This window comes from Lates calcarifer, linkage group LG8, assembly GCF_001640805.2.
Source record: "Lates calcarifer isolate ASB-BC8 linkage group LG8, TLL_Latcal_v3, whole genome shotgun sequence".
In the NCBI taxonomy this organism is placed as follows: domain Eukaryota; kingdom Metazoa; phylum Chordata; class Actinopteri; family Centropomidae; genus Lates; species Lates calcarifer.
In genome coordinates this window covers 16,564,827-16,586,215 of record NC_066840.1, presented here as the reverse complement: position 1 = coordinate 16,586,215, position 21,389 = coordinate 16,564,827, and the positions used below count along the sequence as shown (strand labels likewise).

Here is a 21,389-nt window from a genome sequence, read left to right as displayed (position 1 = left end):
AATGTTGAACTATTCCTTTACAAATACAGTCAGTCAGTCAACAGCAGTAAACACTACATGGAAACATGAAAACAACACGTTAGTAATTTTTCACAATTAGTCAAAGGTAGTGAGGAAAACAAGCAGCGATTCACCAACTATGCTTTGTATAGCACAGAGATCTAAATGAAGCGAATTTAACTAGAAGGACTCGTAGCCAGTAGCCATGTTTCTCTTTCTCCCGATGAAATAGGCCAGCAGAACAATAAGAATGAGAACAAGCAGGGCAACTCCGACAGCTATGGGAACAAGGAAGCTCTCCGCATCGGCCTGGCATTCCACAGCTAGACAAGAGTGAAGAGAGCACAGAGGTGAACGTTTTACAGGCTGAACAGAAGAAGTTTTTTTTTTTTTTTTTTTAAATGAATTGTTAATGCATGGGCAGCAGGAAAAGAGAAATAGCCCTCTAACCAAGAATCAAAAGCATGAACAGCAACATAGAACTGTTTTGAAAAAGGAATAAACATTTACTCCAGTGTCCAGGACAGCAACGCATTTTTATTTTCATAAATCTTAAAATACTAAAAAGCTCCACTTCAGTCCAACACACAGTTTGAAATCCAATTTATTATAGCTAACAGCGTAAGAGAATGGAGATTAAATCAGCAGTCATTTGTATCCACAGAACACACATTAATTGATCTTTAACAAGATGGTCTTGCAGCACAAATTCCCTTTGCTGAACTTGTGTGTGCAATGTTCTCAAGTGGAGAAGGGGAATAAAATAGAGAACAAAAAATAATATTGGTAGTGAGCTAATGAATGTACAAAATAGAAAATTATCACTGAGAAAGGCACAGTTGTCATGATGAAAAACCGGTTAGATGATTTATTGAGAACAAAGGATATACATAACCATAAACATTTATACTGGTGCTGCAAAACCATCTTTGTAATTAAGGCAACTGAGTTTGTACAAAGCTGAAAAACACAAGACAGCAACAATCACAAGCAAAAGGTCAAAGCTCATATTTGATTCGGAGCCATTATTCATACACACGTACAATTGTCCTGGGAAAGCTAATTTTTAAAGCAACTTAAAAATGCAAATATTTCTAGTTATTTTCATCTTCAGTGTAGTTTTACTGTCTGCTTTGCTCCAGTCCTGAATGAAGAGCTAGAACAAGTCAAACAGTACAACGGCACTCTGCTAGAATGAAGCAACAATACACAGCTAGGACCATGTGTCACATCGGCTTTCTATCATAAAAAAATTACACATGCTGGGGCTTGCCTACCATCCCTGACGCTGCTTCACTGAAACCTGCACTGGTTCACTGACTTTCAAGGCCCTGGAAACCTGTTTTCACCTCCTGACTGTGACTGACAGGCTCCTACATGAAAACACAATTTCCTGCCAACGGTTTAGTCTGTTTCACATAAAATTGTTTTTTTTTTCTGTAAAATGTTTTTTTTCTGTACATCCACCAGGATTTTATAATACTTTTAGTTGTTGTGGGGTTGTTTGCTAATGTTGCTGATAAAACCACTCCTACACAGTCCTGAAGAGGCAGATTAGCTGAGATTATAAAGGAATGGTTTCACATTTTGTGAAATGCATTCATTTACTTTCCTTCTAAGAGGAAAGTAAATAAATGCACGTCTGTGCAGTAAATACAAAGCTACTGGACAGAGCCAGGCTAGCTGTTTCCCCCTGATTCCAGTCTTTGTGCTAAGCTAAGTCAAGCTAACCAGCTGCTGGCTATAGCTTCATATTCAACAGACACACATGAGAGTGATATCAGCTATTCCTGTGTTAAACTCTTCATGAGTAAAGATATTTTTTCCACATTTCAACTCTGATTGTTGCATGTTCTGTCACTGACCTTTAAAGTTATTGAGAAATAGTATAAGTTTTCAGGGTCTTTAATGTTCCCTGATCCAACTGCAGCTCAGGCTAAACCCAGGTCTTATACACAGGTGAAATAATGTGACAACAGTCTCAACATAATGCAAAATATAAAGAGCATCTTAGTGCATTTTTATGTAAATATCCTCGTTTCAGAATTGTCTGTGCTGAAAGTGAACATCTACACAATTGTACTATCCCTTTTCTAAACCTAATGCCAAAATACATTGTGGAAGACAAAAAAGAATAGTTGACCTTTCTCCTCAGATTTATTCTCTGGCTGGAGCATGTGCAAATGTAAGAGAGCTTTTTACACAGCAGACATTTTGACACAGCACAGCAGGAAAAGCAACAGGTGTGATTAATATCATTAACTATGGCTTCACCCCATGCAGTCTTGTCAGTTCTGGGGAATGTAAACAAGCCATTGTTAAGGTCATTAGTTCTACCAGGGCTTCAACTGCTTCATATGCGTTCAAATGTCATCTGTGAAAAAGGTCTGTTAATGCTCCAACAACTAACACTTTGATTTCACATTCTTAACATGATTGGAGCCACATAATCAGGACAATAATCCCAGTGTTTCCCCTGCTCTACAGGGACAAACATGGGCTAAAGCAAATTTCCTTTTTGACAACTTTCCAAAATGGAGTAGACCTTCATCCTTGCTAATGAATTCCTTGGAACAAAGAAAGAAAGCTGCTTGACCATCTTCCTTTGATTTTTGTGAAGGAAGTGCTGTTTGAATGCTGTGAAAATTATAATTCTTGTACATCTCAAAGTAAATCAATTATAGGGATGAAAAATCAAATCAAATGTGCACAAAGATTAAATGATGACAAATGCAAACAAAAAGGGGAATGTATGTAGAACAAGTGCAGGATCCTGCTGCAACAAACTTTTTTAAAAAATTACGGTCCTACAGTACCTTTATAACTCCAAGATCTCTATATATTGCATACTCAACATCACTGAGACGTCTCAAAATTTGAAAAAGAAGGTGGTGCGGATCTTGCACTTGCTCCTAAACCCAAAAAAAAAAAAAAGAAAAAAAAAAAGAACACAACAACACAACAAAAAAGGAAAGACAAGACTTCTAGAAAACAACAAAAAGGAACACAAACGAGGGGGTGGGGGGAGTAGACAAGTTTGGTCCTTGAGAATTACACCAAACCCTCCATCTTTACGTGGTTATTTTACTCCTCTTATTGTAGCATTATTAAAGACCCTTAAGGCGACTACAATTCAAAAATGCTGAGTTCATTTCATGTTGCATAATGACCAATAACTTCAATACCAACAGACAGCAAAATCTATTTTTTTGACAGTTTTCCCAGCAGAGACTTTAGTTTAGATTTTAGTTTCAATAGATTTTAACAACCCAAGGACCAGGCTTGGGAGCCCCGTGATATTTCAGGATTGATTTAAAGGGTCTGATATCCAACATAAGTCTTTCTTCGACCAATCACGTAAGCGATCACTACAATGAGAATCAAGCCAGCCAGAGCAGCGCCAACAATGATTGGGATTAAGATGCTGGTGTCATCCAATGAACATTCATGGGCTGCAGATAAAGAGAGAGTCAGTCAACAGGTGGAACAATGATTTTCTGGTTAACAACACATCCTGAGAGACAAGAGTGAAGCAGCAGAACAGCAGTTCAGATTATTTGCCATCTTTAAAAACAACGGCTGGGAACAATTTATCTTCTCTGCTTTAAAGCCACAACACAGCACTGTTATCACTGAAGAGATTCTGTAGGAGGTCATTTCTCTGAAGTGATCAGGAAATCGCACATTAACCATACTTCCTTTCCAGGAGGCTGAGCCTGGGATAGGCTTGATGAAAGATAGTGTTGTCTTTTTTAAGAATGTAAAACAGTGGTTCCAAAACTGGCGCTCACAAGTTTTTGTCTAATTTCTGCTTTTTCTCCTGTGAAATACTAGATGCCTTCATCTCTTCAGGCCTAAAAAAAAAAGATCATTCACTTGACTTGTGATGAGGAGTCATGACCAGATATTGCTTCATGTTAAGGGGAAGAAAGCTTAAAAAGTTAAGAACCACTCATTTTAAGTCTGCATAATCACCCATAAATACTTTCTTGTTAATATATAAACTGTTATGTTTAGCTGGTACAACTATACTGCATACTCTACATTTCATGTCAGTGCATTCTGTTTATTCATTACAGATTATTTTTTTTTTATTTTATTATTATGTTATATTATATTATGTGTCTTTTTATATTATCTTGTTTTTCTTAATGCCTTTTATGTAAAGCAGTTTTAATTACCTTGTTGTTGAAAGCTGATATACAAATGAACTTAACTGTTTTGCTTATCTTTAATCTAACACACTGTCTGTACCAATCTTTAAATGACACCCCACCCTTGTAGCGGTTCACAACAATAAAATCCATTTGGTAGCTTCAAACACAACAAAAAACACCTCACTCATTTCATCCTCTGCAGTCATGAGCTAAAACAAAGCCATTTACCCCAGACTTTTAAATATGAAGTAGTTTGTCTTGTCCTTGACATCTGTGCAGGATCTGTTTAATGAGACATTAAAGAATAACCTACCTGTACTGAAAACATCCTTCTTGACTTCAAAGGGCTGCACTTGTAGGTTGAAGGTGTAGAGGGTGAGCAGGTTGGTGATGGTGTAGTTCTGCTCTTTGTTGCACATGTAGGAGCTGCCGAGAGCCGCCTCCCACAGACTCAGGTTGGTGTTCGCCTCAGAAAACTCCACACCTTAAAAATAAAACACACAGACATTAAAACAAACACAGCATTAGCTTGCTTCTCAGCGTGGTGCCTGGTCTATGTGGGTTGATGTGATGTTTCTAATTACCAGAGCTTGTCTTTGCGGTGAAGTTGAGAGCATGGAGGCGGAATTTCGACGTGTCCTGTCAGAAGAAAAATATAAGTTTAGAAGCAGAAAGAATTTATTTTCAGCAAATGAAAATCCCACCTGTTGGCTGCCTCAGCTACCAAAGGCTTGTGTAATCAGAGATGACATCCAGTAAACAAACCCATCTAAAGCCATCCCATCTATCAAATAAGCACAACAAAGGGGTATCTGATATCTAGTATCTGATCCATCTCACAGGACTGCGTGAGTAAAGACAAACAAAGTTGGGAACCACGCATTTAATAAATATGTTTTTAAAATTTGATAAAAACTCAAACTTCCTGGTTATCACCGTCTCTGCCTGCCATGTATAATCTAACCTGTCATCTGTCTGTGAAAAGTTGGAAAAGTGGCAGCTCCACATTTTTGATAAAACACCACTCTCACATTTGAACAGTAAATAGATAGCCAGCAGTTGGTTAGCTTAGCTTAGGGATAAACAGCTAGCCTGGCTCTGTCAAAATAATAAAGTCCACCTACTAAAGTTCAATAATCAGCAATGTTAAATCTCATTTGTTTAATTCGTACGAAAACTGGACAGTAAAACAGACAATTCACAGATGGTTGTGTGCCAGGCTATTTATTGAACAAAACCAGTTGCCAGGCAACCAGCAGAGACTCCAATAAGTTCCTGATCTCTGGGGAGAGCCAGGCTAGCTTTCCCATGTTTCTAATCTTTGTGCTAAGCTAACCAGATGCTGGCTGTGGCTTCATATTTATATTTATTTCATATACAAACATCAAAATGTCAAACTATTCCTTTAAAGCTAAACCTTAAATCTATAAACACGTAAACACATGTTGTTCTATGAAATGGATATTAACAACATGTTGTCAAGGACTTACATTGGTGAAGGTGAACATGATGGTCATTGTGTTTGATGCCACCTGCAGCTCACTGATGTTGACTCCACATGATCCAGTGACTTTGGTCCCGTTGGGCTCGAGGTTCATCTCCTGATATTTCTACACCAGAGGGAAGAGAAGGGAATCAAATCAGGTCAGGAGGTCTGTAGAAGAACACCTGTCTATCATCTGGAAAACACACGTCTGTAATAGGATTACAAGTGTGTGTGATTCAGTATTTGTGAACGTACCTCTCCTTGCTTGAAACCAACCCGGAGGCCGAAGTTGGCCAACAGACAGGCTGTGCTGTTATCGGTCTTGATGCTGTACTTCCCAGTGGTGGGTGTGGGGAGGGTGGGGGTCGGGGTGGTAGTAGGAGGAAGAGCAGTGGAAGTGGTGTTTGTGACAGGAGCCGCAGTGGTTGTACTGGTGGCGTGAGTGGTGGGGGGAGCAGAGGTTGTGGGAACATCTGCACTACAAGAGGTTACTGTTGAAGGAGAAAACACACAGAATAGATAATCAGTAGAAACAGGAGGAATATTACAGCCAGGGTGTAATGTGTTGCTGCATCTGCACTTACTCTTTTCACTCTTGCTGCCATTGCTGACAAAAGCCTGTATGAGCACGTTTCGACAGGGTCATATTGACCACCTCATCCTGGATCATGTCTTTGCTCTTGCATGAGTAGCAGGTGTCCACACCCACATTTGTAATCTGAGGCTTCACGGTCACAGATGCAGTTTCTGAGAGAAATTCAAAAGCACATCAGCGTCACTGCAAATGCCCTTCATCCATGTGTGTTTAAATTTTTTTGTGTCAGGTGTGGAAGTTACCATTTGATAAAGCGTTAGGGAAGAGACGTGAGTCGCTGAGATTGTAGGAGAAGGTGATGGAGTCGGCCTGGTACACATCTCCATTCAAGGTGAAGTCCACACTCCAGGAGTGCCCGTCTCCAAAATTAAGCTTCAACGTTGAGCTTTTGGTGTCACATTTACTTCCATCTGTTGTGGCATTACTAGGAAGCTCAAAACTGATTGTAACATTCTGAAATGAGAGCAGAGGGTCACCTTATTTAGTACAATAATAGAAGTTCAAAGTTAAATTGTTGAGGGGCACGCTTGACACACCTCAATGGGGTTCATCTGATGAGCTGAACAAAAATAATAAATCTGACAATAAGTCTAAATAATTTAAATTATAAAACATTATAGACATTATTAAAATTTCCATGAGCTGCTTTCAACACAACAAAAGAACATAACAATTGCAGGATATACACCAGGAAAACACACTAACTGATAAATGCTGAATAGCGAGAATCTATTTGCTTTGTCATGACTCCCCATATTTCCCCTTTCCACAGTGACATTTGCTTTCACAGGAGTTGTCTGACAGTCACGCTGTTGAGGTGGCCTAAGAGGAGCAAAGCTGCTTTGCTTTACTTTAATTTCATAAGGATACCATGTGGGCTGATATAAATATACCAAACATGATTGGTCATAATAGAAAATCTTGTGACTAAGAAGAGAAACTCACCTTATCAGCTTTTACTTCATATAAGACGGCAAAGTTGACGGTCAGGTTGGCAAAGAGGCATAACTTGCCCTCTTGGTCTGTGACATTCACCTGAGTGCCATGTGACCCCTGGAAGACTGAAAGAGAAAGAAAAAGCATACTATTTATTTTTCTACTCTGTATAGTTATTATTCATACAGCAGAAAAGAGTCCAGTTGGAATTTGAAAGGTGGAAACTCTTCATAGGACGTCAGTCTATTCCAATATGAGAGACTAATAACTCACATTTGCAGGTAAATAACCAGCTGACACTGCTTTATATCCACCACTGATGCCATGTGCTAAAATGCAACTTAGATGAGTGAATATTTAATTTCCCAAATAGTACAAATGTTGGCACAAGACCATGATTTTAGGCACCTAATCAAGTGCACAGAAGCCTACTTTCATTTTGTGAAATGATAATATCCAACACTACTTAAAGACTGAAGATATCCTAGTTTGACTGTCACATAGGTGCATTTATGAGCCTTTCCAACAATCACAAGAATCACATGACCCTAAGTTGACAGAAGTGGACAACAAAACAACACTATATCTAACAGAAGAGAGGCCAAGGTCCAGTCAGATTAACTATATGGTTTTGACAGTATGTGTTGTCATCAACTCAACAACTGGCTGCCACAAACCTACAGTAACATTAACTTATAAAGCACCTGGCATGAACCGAAACACACACGGAGATGTTTTTTTACCTGGCTATAAAAATACAGTGTTTCACAATGATCAGATGAGGAGACATAATGTTAGCTAAGTTACTCTTCACCTGACAATATCTGGCCTACACTTAAGTCTTTTTCATACAGCTGAGCCTCAAGTATCACAGAAACTGATAACAGATTCTGTGATTGACATTTTCAGTTAATAATAAGGGTTGACATAGGCAACAGTATACTTAAACAAGTGTGTAATATTACATTCTACACATGCGTAGTGAGTATTTTACAAATTGATTGCATCACAGTTTTAAAGTAAGGGCCAATTTCTTCCAACAGTGTATTTCACTGGCAGCTGCAGTCCAGTTGTCCTTTGTTGGAGGGTTTGGCTGCAGTCAATTCCATGTGATAGCTGTTTTGCTAGCAGCCAAAATGATTTTAAAGAGACACTCATCCTAAGCCATGAATTTGTCTGCAATTTTGCACAGGTATTATAAGACAGAAGAGCAACCTACTTCTACTCCAAAACATTTCTGGTAACACAGACAAAAGTGTAGTTGTTGGAGTTTTGTATACAGATCAAACTATTTTCATAACTAATTGTTTTGGTCATTTTTCAAGCATAAAAAGTTAAAACATTTACACATCCTCAGGCTACAGACTCTCTAGATGTTTGTGATATTTTACCTTGTATGCGCTAAATTCTTAATTTTATATGAACTAAAAGGGCTACAGGGCAATTGTTATCGTAACAAATATCCAAGTATGTGATAAGTCATAATAAAATCATTTGCAGTGTCAACATAGCTGAAATTCCATTGATTAAGTCACTGAACCTGATGGGTCACAGAATATGGTGCAAGACTAAGTTTCTGTGTTCATTACTATCTTGGTTGGGAGTCATATCCTGTTTTGATAATTTTTGGGACACATGGAACATAGGAAACCTTGTTTTACACATACCTATATCCATAATGCTAACAATACCTATGTTTCTGATCACCTGTGTACAGAAGTGTCATGATATCTCATCATCTAAGCTATGTTCTGCACCAATAGAGAACCAAAAACCCAGACATTAGATGGTATCAAAACATTAATCTACAGCTAATTGCTCATTTACAACGCTCACTGAACATATAAAGAGATCTTGTTTATGGCAAGGGCAGTTTTAAGTCATTGTCTATTCATCTTCATATGTATTTATGTCAGACAGGGCGGCTAGTTTGCTAAATCCCCTAACGTTAACTCAACGGTAATTCGTTCTAGCTCTGCTGTCACGTGCTAAGTTACTGTAAACCTCCAACGACTGCCAAAGCTCGGTTGCTAATGCTAACTATCTTAGCCAGTTTATGTAAGGTGTTTTATGATGCGCAGGCTGAGTTTTAAGCAACATTTTCTCTCTTAACCTTACTGTGCGTGTGTGGCTAACGTTATTTAGCAGCAGGCATGACTCAGACGGTCATTAACTAGAACTTTAGCTATCAAAACAAGTGTTATCCAACCGGTAAGCTAACGACTAAGTTAGCTAACTGGCCAAGATATTACGAAATAACAGTAGCTTTCCCATTAAAGCTACCTTGACAGTTATTTTTAATGTATAGTTTAGTTGTTATACGGTGGTATGTTCAGACAAATAGCAGTTATGTGGATGAATGCGCCTTTTAGGACAAGACGGTCTGGCTGTTTCAGTTTAATGTTGTTGACGTAGGTAACAATTAGCAATCAAGCTAAGCTACATTAGCACAACATCACGACTGGACTGCTCCTCTAACCAACAACCGATGACGGGTTTTAATGCTTGTAGAGTATACCCACAGAGCCCAAACGAACAAATTTAGGTCAATAAAATTTAAATACGAGTGACCACAATGAGATGCTCTTTAAATCTCTTTTCACCAGCATTTTGCCTGAGCCCAGCAGCACCAGGCCCAGAGAGTCCCCTAAGTTTAATCACGTCACTTCACAGAAACGGACTGAAAACCACTCAAACAGTTTATTTATTTATATTAATTAATGTGATGGTACATACCGATCCCAGAGGCAAGGAGCAAAACAAATGCAGCATATCGGGACATGGTCGCCCAGTAGTTTGGAGTGTCAGTCACCGGAGAAAGAATGAAAAAAACCCGGCAGGGACGCTCAGTCAGCGATGTTTGAGCTGTAGCAGAGCCGCCGCCGACTGTACCAGGAAATGTAAGTCATATGACAGGGACCAGGGTGTCAAACCACGAAAAGGGCTGGACTGCACTTTAGCTTTAAACATCTCTGTCCCCTTTTACAGAGTTAATGATTGTACTGTATGCATTTTAAATGCTGGTGAGGATGAAAATGTTTAATGGCTTCAGAGAAAAAAATGCTTAGTAATGGCCTGTTCTCATACAAGACAGTGACATGTGTTTAGAAAACAATGATTAATAAAAGAAAACCCGATTGAAACAGTTATTTTAATCTGAAGCAATAAATCTAACAGACTCATACAAACAAGGGCATGTCTAATCAATCATGTTTTTCCTCATGGTTTGAGGCAATCCACTCCCACTTTTCAGCAAAGGCCTGTAAGCCCCACAGGGAGACTTACAAAAAATATATAGTGTATGTGTGTGGTATGACACCAGGGAAGATGGGGGAAATGGGCTCTGATGGCATTGTGCTTTTAGTATACTTTCTAAGGGTTAACAAAAACCTAAAAAGCAGTTGACTGTCAGATGGAATCGTGTCACCTTTGTGACTACCTTTGTGAGTATGTACAAACACGTACAAAGAAAGAACAAATGAGAAACTTAAATGTATACTTGTACAACTGAACTGTTTTAGCAGCTTGAATACACCCTATGACAAAAGAAGTGCTCCTTTTTTGGCACAAACTCTGCTTTGAACACTTTGTATGTTCATGATCAGAGCTTTATCAAATGGCTTCATGGCCTCAAAAACTGTAAAACCTTGCTGCATGTTCACACATTTGACACAGACATTGCCCAGTTGTCAATTCTCTAATCTGAATGTTCATCCAATAGTCCCACATTTGACACTAGCTGAAGAAACAAGCATCAGTTTAATTTTTTTGATCCTTTTTTTTCTCTCCAACGTGTGGTACATTTAGAGCATTGTTAGGTGTGTCAGCATTTGCTTGGGATACTGAGTGAACAAAGAGAAAAAAAGTGACTTAATAACAAAGAGCATATTGATTCAAACTATGGACAAAGAAGAATCTAAGTCTGAAAATAAATATTTTTCCTCTCCATTAAAAAAAAGAAAAAGAAAAAAGGAGCAAACGGAACAACATCTGTGTGTCTTCTTTGTCTGTCCACAGTAGCCCAACTCTCTCAGAGGCACTGAGAAATATGGACAATATTCTCTTTTCAATGGGCATGCAGTCCACAGGATCACAAGACCCCTGACAAAAAAAATCCTGTGGAGCAGTATCCATTCACATGTCGGTCGCTAGGTTGAAGATGATAATGGTTAACATCCACTGGAGCAAAAGATTTAGAGACCGATCACTCAGATTAGCTTTCAGCCTGACTGGACCATCTGCATCTCTTTTTCTCTGTCACTTTTTCTTTTGTTAAGCCACATAGTTGTATTGGTTGGGGTTCTCCTTGTCACGCTCCATATAGTCCCTGTCAATAAGAGACTCTATCCTCTTCTTCAAGTCAGCAGGCTGGGAGGGAAGAGGACAGAGAGAAGGCAGACATTAACACACGAGGCACATGCGGACATTTTTGGTTTCTATTATACTTTGAGATGTGAGGTAATCACAAAGAAAAGTGAATTCATGTTAACCACCGCACTGCCCATGGAAACTGTCTATATAAAAGTCAGTAAAAATGTTTTGAATCAAGTCTTAGATGTAACTGCAGGTTACTTTATTTATTTTAAAGACAAAACCTTTATAGATGTACTATATAAGTAACTGGTAATTAAAGTAAAACTACAAAATTACAGGTATGATGGTATCTGTGTATTTGTCACCAGAACAAGAAACAAATTTGTTTTGACATATTTGTCCACCATAGAGCATTGGAAAGTTAATTTTCAGCTGTAAATCTGTGGTCACAATTATTGAAAAAACTATATGTATCCAATTTTTTTTAAACTTTAAAAATGTATATGATATAATTCCCATGGCACAAACGTTAATGCCAGGAAATGGTGCAAATTCATTCAGACTTTTGAACCTGAAAAGCTACTTTTCAGTTAACAGTATCAAATAACTGGTGACTGTGCACAGGACAAAGTAGATAACACCATAATTAAATTTGAAACAGTAATGTGGGGTTTAAACACTGGCTTCACTTCCATAGAAAATCAATGCAACATTTCTCATAAATACACCTTAAAGATTCAGGGTTATGGTGTTCAGCTTTAAGACTTATTTCTTTCCTCCCTTCATTTCCTGTCATCTCTCTGCTGCTGCTATATAATAATAAAAAAAAGCCAAAAATGCCAGGGTTGTGCTCATCACCTTGACAGGGAACTTGAGCTGGTTGTACACCTCAGACATCAAGAGATTATGGCTCAGAGTCTTCCTCATCTTCATGATCCGCACTATGGCAGCATCGATCTGATACTGACGATCCTGAAAGACCCTTTCTGTGGTACTGGCTTGCTCCTCCACCTGGGGTAAAAGACGCAAGTTAAGATCATTTCCCAACACCCCGACAATATTGAAATTAGGGAATCTGCTGTAAGACGACAGCTGTACCGTTTCTTTCATCTGGATCTGGTTAATTTTGATCCTGAAGAGTTTGTGTTTGAAGTCATCGTTGCAGGAGAACTTGTCCCCGTCCTCCACATCTTTGCTTTTTGGGATTTTGGTGAGGACTCGTGCTTTTCCACAAGCGAGCGACTGCAGAGTCCGGCGCAGTTCACTGTCCTCTGTAAACCATCAGATGCACAAGTGGTGGTACTGAATGAAGAGTACTTGACAGCTCTTATTTCTTCATCAAAAGTCAAAGTGCTGCCACAGCAAACTTTGATGTGATGATACAGACCTATTCCTGTTGCCAGTTTGATCTCCTCCAGGGTGAACTCCTCTCCCTCATTAAACATCAGTAGCACAAGTGTTTGGAAAAGTGACACCTGCAGCTCCTTCTTGCCCTTTTGTGAGGAAAAAAAATTAAAGAACAATTAATATTTATCTTTATTCACTGAGTGAGCAAAACCCAGCAGAGCGTTATTAGACATTAGTCATCCACCTCCTTAAATTCAGCTTTTAAGACACAATGGCCTAGTGTTGATTGCCACTGCAGCTTCCTGCCGCTGTGTTTGCCCAGGTAGAAGGTCTTGAAGATCTCTTGCAGTCGCACCATCTGGACAAAGATAACAGAGGCGTTATAAAGCAACACTCAGTTTATTTATTGCACAGCAGGTTATAAAAACCGCATGTTCCGAAAAATTTCAATATTTGCTCAGTGCTCACCTCGGGAGGCAGGTGCACTTCCATTGGGACATAGGTTGGCCAGTAACCCATAGTGAGGATGTTGACCGTCAGCTCAATGTTGCCAGGAATGTTTTGGCACTGCATATACTGCAGGAACAAAAAAAGTGACACACGTGATATCCAAGTTTTCTTTCTACATCCAATAAACTGCAGGGAGTTTAAAAAAAAAGCGAGAGGCTGCTTTGGAGTGAGGGATACCGTTTCAGGTACCAATGATCCTGGAAGGCCAATTTGAGTGTGAAGGCGTATTAGACAACAAACCCACTGCTCAGTAGTTTATAATCCCATAGGGTGGTCAGATAAAAAGTAGAATTAAGCTGCTCTTGTTCCAAAATAATCTGCCAGAATGTGCATTTTAGGGTACAGCTGAGACAACTGCTTGATCAATCGATACTGTCAATTGACAGAAAATAATTACCAATAATTTGATTATCACTCTAAACAAAAATGCCAAACATTCCCATATTCTAGCCATTTCCAATGTGATAATGTGGATCTTTTTTTTCCCAACACAGTTCATCTGACAAAACAAGTCAAAAATTAAACTATTAATCAAGAAAACAATCAGTAGATTATTTGATAAAAGAATCTTTTGGTGCAGCTGTAAAAGCATGTGTTTGATTGACCAAACCAGTCCACTTCAAGATGATGTTGCCTTGTGTTGTGGCAAAAACTGAGCCAGGTTCAACAGCTCTCTGTATTTGGATCTCTACTGCATAAACAAAACGAAGCAAGTGAAAAAGAGGGCTGTCTGAAAACGGCCCAAAACATAATCTCCCTCACATAGGAATCAAATATAAAACTCATGTCGTGTGGATATTCTTACAGATTTAGCTCACCATTATTGTTCTTACCTGTTTGAACTGTACCATGATGTCTTTAGAAAGCTCCATATCCTTGAACATTCCTTCCAGTTTGCTGGTGAACGCTGCTCCACATTCTGAGTAAACAAACACCAAAGGTTCACCAGACTCAGAGTCAAGACTCCCATTTTGCTAAGTATTTCACATTGCTTGTGTTTGCATGTGTTAAGAAGTGACTGATGAGTCAAACTAACCATGTTTCAGCTTTGACAACATTGATTTTTCAGCATCAACAGAAGCACTTTTTCCAACCAGCAACCTCTTGGCCAGATCCTTCTTGTAAAATGCCTCAAAAACGTCTTTTCCTACAATGACGATACATTATTACATCAAGAACAACCACAGAGGGGGAAAATAACTAAACTAAAACAACAGTGACAGTAAATATTACCATAGATGAACCTAAAGATAATCATGATCTTATCCAGCATCTTCTCTAGTTCTTCATCTGTTGCCTCTTTGTTTCCTGCCCTTAGCTTTGAATCCACATGTTTTGCTGTAAACAGAAGCAGATTAATAGTTCACATTATTTCATGAAGAATATGATTACATGGTTACTTTAGTTATAAATGGATAAAATACTCAGTTACTGACCTATGAGCTCTGCAGGTTTATTTGGCCGTTTGTTGATGAATGTTTCGAAAGCCTCCTTCATGGCGTTGACAAACTTCTCGTTCTTCATGAAGCAGACGTCGATGATGTGATCCACCTTGTCTTTGAAGTCCAGCAACTCCTGCACCATTGTTTTGTCTTTTTCTGGATTGATTACAATTGTGCTTCCAAAAGCCTAGATAGTGATTTTCAAACGAAAATGAGAATCGACTAATGAGAGCTCCAAACCTTCATCCCTCATTATTTTCAGCCTTTCATCACGCACATTAATGCTGTCATACCTTTATGTACTCTATCCAGTGTTGCAGGAGGACCTGAACACCACCCCGCACTCGACTAAAGAGCTGATAGAGAAGAGACAGATCCTGGATTCTGTTCTCGTCCAGCAAGTGAGTCAGTCCTAGAAGATCACAACAGAAAGTCAGAGGTGAGAACTCTAGCTGCTTTTCTACTTTCAGGTCTCATTATGTAGTCACAGGCAGGAGAGCTGAATATCAAATAAACATTTACTTATATGTTTATATTGTTTACTGTTGTGTACCTTTCTGCAGAGTCGCACTGAGGTGTTCACCCAGCAGCTGCTTCTCCACAGTGGCAATGAGTGGTTTTCTGAGAGGAAAAAAAACACTCAGGTTACAAATGAATCTCTGTCAGTGTTGAAGTGCAAACTGAATACTATAATAGAGTCTAACACTCACTGTGTGCTCTGGTCTAGATACGTGATGACTCTGTCTGCCTCCTCCTCCAACCGTTTGTTGACATGATGGAGATATTCTGGCACCTACAGAAAAGGGGGAAAGACAATACACTGTGATTGATTTCATTATAATATTACTTCTGTTCGGTGATTAATATCAGGTTCAGGAGTTCAAGTTTTTACATATTAGCACTAAAATTTAATAAGCAGTTTATTTGTGCACCTAAATCTTGATTGTGCTAATAGTACAGTTTATAAATGTAAAGAAAGAAATCCCTTCATCCACAGTGTCTCAAAAATAAATACTAGGGATGCACTTTTTTCAATCCAATTACAAGTACTTACATTTGAGTACTTGCTGATACCGAGTACCAATATGAGTACTTATTAATGCCATTACACTTCGTACATTTACTTGAAAACATGTTTTATTTTCATCAGATATTGTTTCTTTCTCTGGCTGTAAGAAATTGCTGTGACTGACCCTAACCCTCTTTGAACTCAGCGTCATGTTGGTTTTTTAGATGTTTTATCAGATTGCTTGTGTTGAAAGTACTCGCTTTCGTCCCCCTTTGCAGAGCATAATTTGCAGTCTGCTTAACTTTTGTCACCATCATCCACTCTGAAATACCTCCACACCGCCTTTTATGAATACGAGTACAAGTACAGGAACAGGGTATTGGACAGATACCTGATGGTGGTATTGGTATCAGTGCATCCCTAATAAATACTCATTTTACTTTCACATTAGCAAACAATAAAATAAATGTTTTTACAGCCTGCAGAAAAACATCAAACTACACTGGATAAAAACCAGAGGCGTTAATGATAAGAGTGAAAATATGTTTCATTTCAGTGCATCAGCAAGTAAACAAAGCTAGAAATCACAAAGTGAATGTTCTTCTGTACTTATTTTAATCAAGTAAAAGCTTTTCTATCTGACATAAAAGAAAACCTTCATGTCCACGTTCATTCTGCCTGCGCTGCATTCTGATCGACTGAAGCTGTGAGTGGTGGATACATGTGTTTTTCCCTCTTCTTTGAAAGACTTCTGTTTGTGATTTAATTTCTGTGTGCTTGGACTGTATATTTTTCAACATTACCACAACATGCAGAGTCCTTTCTTTTTTGCTCTGAGAGAGACAGACTGAGGCCTGATGTTGCATTTCATGTTTTTAAATGCCTAAATATTTGAGCGATGAAATTACAATGACACTGCACTGGAACTATCGTAAATCCAGCTGAAACTAATGATTACTTTCATTGTTGATTAATCTTGTGATTAGTTTCTTGATTAATCTATTAATTTCTCTGTCTATAAGTGTCAGAACATAGTGCAGAATTTTTTTATCCAACCAACAGTCTAAAACACAAAGCTTTAAATCTTCATGTGTGAGAAGCTAATCCTCAATTATCAGAATAGTCTGCAATGAATTTTCTGTTGATCAACCAGATAGCCAGAAGGTCACTGAAATCAGAAAAAAATTGCCAGGAAAAAACAAAATGTGCCCTGAGTATCAGTGGCACATAAATCACCTCTCTCTCCTGCATCAGCCTCTGTCCCTCTGCAGCGTACAGGCGATTAGTTTCCTCCAAAAAGCGCTGCTCAAAGGAGTCTTGATAAATCTGTCAGAGACAGAAAGAACACAGGTTTCATTAAATCCATTTGTCAACAGGAAGCTGACAGCTCATCACAGCCCTGTGCAGATGATAATCACAAACAACACAGCTGCCAAAACTAGACTTTTTCTACAGGACAAAGATCAAATCCAAATGACTCTTTTACATTTACAGATTCATCACTTAATGTCTGGATCAGTGTTAGGATAATAATGAAATAGTCCACTGTAAGTTACCTGCAGGTCAGAGAGCATGCTCAGCAGGCTCCTCAGCAGGCTGCGGTCAATCGCCTCTCCGTTTCGCTCCCTCTCAATGAGCAGCAGAATCCCATCGATGGTTTTACTCTGGACCTTCAGATCACTGATGATGTAGAACCTGAACAGCTCCAGACCCATGTCCCTGCAGACCAAGAGACGACTTGTTCAATACCCACTTTAACTGAAATCGGCCTCATACTATTGTACAGTTAACATCAGGGATCACTCACCAGATTGATGGCAGCATTGAATTTTGTAAAACATAGGTGCGGTCCAAAAACAAAAATATACTCCTAATCATGATCTGTGAAACAATGATAAACATTCAAAATGAGCAGGAAACACCACCGACATTCTTCTTTAACCATCCTCTTGTTCAAATTAAAGGGGTACTCCACCGATTTTACACGTCACAGGGAGAGCTGCTGCTGAATATTGTCTGCTGTGACTCTGAGCTTGAAAAATTCACTTATTTAAGAGAAAGCCTGTGATACAAACTGGGGGTGTGGAGCTGCTGATAGATAGGGGTTGTGGTGTTTAACAGATGTGAAGTTCTCGCATATGTCATGTGATATATGTGATATTAAAATGTCTTTCTCTCTGTCCACGATGGGATTTCATTGCCTAATAGATACAGTTCGACTGTTCAGCTCTCAAAAATGCCCATCTTCCCTCTCACTGTATTGTGTGATGGGCAGTTTGTGCGGGGGTATTCCCAAATACCTCACTGGCTCATTAACATCCAGGATGGTGCAACTGTCTATTTACCAAACAGGGAGGGGCTAATGACAGACGCTACTGTGTTGCATTATGGGAAGTGTAGGAGCCAGCATGCTTGAACCATACAAGGGACTAAAAGTTGGAATAACTTGCTTTGATTTTGACCATTCCTTTATGTCTCTCAATATAATCGCTGAAATACCCCTTTAAACATGACAATTAAATAACAAACAAACTGCATGGAAAGTGACGTTATGTTAACAGACTTCCAAGGGATATGGCAACAATCACTCAATTTATTAAGCTTATACAACGTACCATTTGTCTGCAGTGATCTTGCCAGCACTTGTCAATTTTCTTGAGGAAAAGCACACTGTCCAGGGCATCCGTAGGAGCAATGTTAAGGCAAAAACAGGTATTCATTCGTGAGGTCTGCTTTGATATGACTGCATGATCGACAGTTGGTTAAACTGGATTTATAATGCCTTAAACGGTGAGTGAGTCAAACAGAATCTGTAAAGGATATTCTCTGAACTGATCAATCTGTGCCTTGATGTGGTCTTCACACACGGCCCTCAGCTGTTTGTAAAGCTTGGCAGATATCTTATGGGAGCACAGGTTCTCGACAGCCTGAGGGGACAAAATAACTGTGTTAAAAAAAAATTACTGTTTCTATATGAGTGAACATGACTGCAGAGGAGCAGAAATCTGAGAGGCCAACAGTTTTGCAGAAATACCTGGTAGAGCTCCTCTAGATTGTACTTGATTGAAGTGCTGTTCTGTATGGCCTCCACTGCCTCCTTCAGCTTCTGCCAGGTCTCCTGTGTGTAGTTCTCAGGCAACTTGGGCTTTTCTGTGCACAAAACAAAACACAAAATGTTCTGACAACACCGTCAACTTCGGCAGGTCCCGACTATCTTACAGCTGGACCTCCCTGGACCATCATGCTGTGTCACCGGTGTCAGCAGAGCTATTTTAACACAACTGTGAGTGTTTCTATTTAAAGTAGAGCTGAATGATGCTTACAAAAAGTCAGACATTTGTATTAAGGACGATATGACTGCGTAACACTGCCACACTGCTGATACTCTGCCGTCTATCCCTTTCACATTTTCGGTTGTATTAAATCTTTGTGGCATTTTTTCAAGTATTTAATTTGTTGGATTAGACAAAAACAGGCAATCCCATCCAGCTATTTCATCTATTAATAATCAGTATTTTATTCCTACTGCCCACTCCTGATCTGTATGTTGTGTTGAGTTATAAAGATGTAATGTAACTGGATTTTATGGTTACTGCAAGATCATAGACTTATTCATTTTACCATTTGTTTGTTTTTGACATATTTTTCAGCTCTTGGTAGAGCTGCAGTGGTTAGACAATCAACAGAAAATGAATCTAAATAACCCAATAATTGTTCTAATCTTTTTTAAAGGCAACAATACCAAACATTAACTGGTTCCAGAATCTCCAGTGTAAAGATTTACTGCTTTGTTTTGTTTTGTATCACTGTAAACTGAATATAGTTGGGTTTAGGACTGTTTAACAAGACTGGACTGTGGGAAATTACAACAGGTGACAAAATGTTGGATCAATTATGAAAATAATAGTTAATTGCAGCCCTAATTCTTAATAATAAATGGGGGAAATTATGATTCACTCATTCATCTAAGTTCTTAATATTTTAGCATTTAATTAACTGTAATGCAGCCTTTAGGATCAAGAAAAGACCATCACAAATCCTCTATCTTGTCTTACATCAACATTTTACAATGTGTTGCCCAGTAAGGGCAATATCAGAGCCTGGGCACTTGTTAGCAGTTGAAATTAAGTTGCCAGTGATTGTTTTGGCTGCTTGAATCACATCATCCACCAGTGTTATCTGCTACCTTTGAAGTTCTTGATGACTAGTTTCTTGGCTGCACCGGGTTTACTGTTGGAGAAGGTGCCGGAGCCAGCGGTTTTCGTCAGTCCGTTTGCATGGTGCCCCACACCACCGGGCAGGAACACGGCTTTGCTTTTGTTATTAGAGCACGAAGCAGCGGCGGCGGCGGCGGCAGCGGCGGCAGCAGCAGCCTCCTCAGCCATTTTCACATCCAGTCCAATGAAATCCACTGAATCCTCAAACCTCAACTTCTTCTGAATGTGCAGCGGAGTGGGAGAGCAGGAGGAGGAGGAGGAAGTAGAGGAGGAATTCAGGGTCTTGGGAGGCGAAGAGGAGATCGTGTCAGTAGTGTCTTCCCTCTCTGAGCCGTTTATTTTCCTCTTCTTCGGAGATGTGATGTTACCGCTGTCGTTTTTGACATCAGTAGCCGCTGGTCTTGCCTCCTGGGTTGGCGGTGGTGGGGGATTAGGGGAAGATAAACCTGTTGGAAACATGAAAAAACGGGAATACTAATTCTTAACAGCCAGTCTTCTGATCCGAAACTTCCAGACTTGCCGGAGGTGGGACGAGCTCAGTGTCTGAGAGCTTTAATCTATCGTAACACGGAGAGGTTTTCCCCAAGTCCTTTATCTTGTATAAAACAGGCAATAAATTGCAAACTACACTGCTCTACTTGGACCTAGCCTGGTCTCTTTCTTGTTATTGCTGGCAGGAGAAGAAAGATGGTTGGCTATTGCTTCCTCTTTTCGACTCTCTTGTCTAACCGCGTTGTGCAGTCGTTCCGTGATTAACTGAAGCGGCCGTTAAAGAAAATTATTAATAAAAGAAATGTAGCTACCGCAAAAAATATTCTCACATCATAGTAAAACCTCAGAGGGTAAACACGAGGAAAAATCGCACATAAAAAGCTAGTCGGTGACCCCACCGGAAGTACTTTGTACAAAAGTACTTTTTGCACAAGCGTGTTTTTTTCTTAACAGACTACTGTGCTGTAACTGTTGTGGACACAAGATGGCGCCAGAACCACGCCATGTTTTTTGGTTACCAATTGAATTATCCAGTTGTGGAAGAAGTACATAGTTCAGGTTACCTACGTAAAAGTACCGATACCACGATATGAAAAGTATTATATGTAAAAGTACTTCATTCCAGATCCTGATCAAGTAAAAGTACGGATTCCACAAAACTAAGTACTAAGTACTTTCAAGCTGTTCCACAAATTATATCAATAATTTATAATTTAATATAGCAAAATCCTACTCCCACATCAACACATATTATTCTTTCCATAATGAATGCTCAGAGAGCTCTACTTATCATGGTTCTGCCATCACTCTCAAAAATCTTGGTCTGATATTAACAATCTTATTTAATTTTACATCTACACTCACGTTCTGTTTGTCTTTAGAGA

At 39.2% G+C, this 21,389-nt stretch overlaps 2 protein-coding genes across 2 annotated transcripts; both read right to left on the bottom strand.

The window, feature by feature from the left end:
- lamp2 (lysosomal-associated membrane protein 2) lies at positions 1 to 10,150 on the bottom strand. Its single transcript, XM_018694211.2, is given in 10 exon segments — positions 1 to 323; positions 4,471 to 4,641; positions 4,742 to 4,796; positions 5,648 to 5,767; positions 5,899 to 6,134; positions 6,228 to 6,276; positions 6,278 to 6,390; positions 6,481 to 6,691; positions 7,184 to 7,299; positions 9,911 to 10,150. Coding segments are annotated over 10 exon segments (1,260 nt in total). The 5' UTR covers positions 9,957 to 10,150; the 3' UTR covers positions 1 to 180.
- A 156-nt stretch (positions 10,151 to 10,306) lies between these two features.
- On the bottom strand, positions 10,307 to 20,921 carry cul4b (cullin 4B). Its single transcript, XM_018694210.2, has 20 exons — positions 19,983 to 20,921; positions 18,831 to 18,946; positions 18,620 to 18,723; positions 18,412 to 18,481; positions 17,604 to 17,677; positions 17,353 to 17,515; positions 17,033 to 17,122; positions 15,498 to 15,580; positions 15,341 to 15,408; positions 15,081 to 15,199; positions 14,782 to 14,974; positions 14,579 to 14,683; positions 14,382 to 14,492; positions 14,179 to 14,264; positions 13,304 to 13,411; positions 13,080 to 13,193; positions 12,876 to 12,981; positions 12,587 to 12,759; positions 12,347 to 12,499; positions 10,307 to 11,542 (listed from the first exon to the last, which is right to left on the bottom strand). Exons 1-20 carry the CDS (start codon positions 20,470 to 20,472, stop codon positions 11,447 to 11,449), a joined length of 2,622 nt encoding a protein of 873 aa, XP_018549726.1. The 5' UTR covers positions 20,473 to 20,921; the 3' UTR covers positions 10,307 to 11,446.
- Between the last annotated feature and the right edge of the window lie 468 nt (positions 20,922 to 21,389).

Excerpts from the sequence above, each read along its gene's own strand:
- cul4b (XM_018694210.2), bottom strand. The coding sequence starts at position 20,472 with ATGTTTCCAACAGGTTTATCTTCCCCTAATCCCCCACCACCGCCAACC. Across the intron at positions 18,947-19,982 it reads AGTCATCAAGAACTTCAAAG|AAAAGCCCAAGTTGCCTGAG; the intron begins GTAGCAGATAAC and ends TTTTGTGCACAG. Across the intron at positions 15,581-17,032 it reads GGCTGATGCAGGAGAGAGAG|GTGCCAGAATATCTCCATCA; the intron begins GTGATTTATGTG and ends CCTTTTCTGTAG.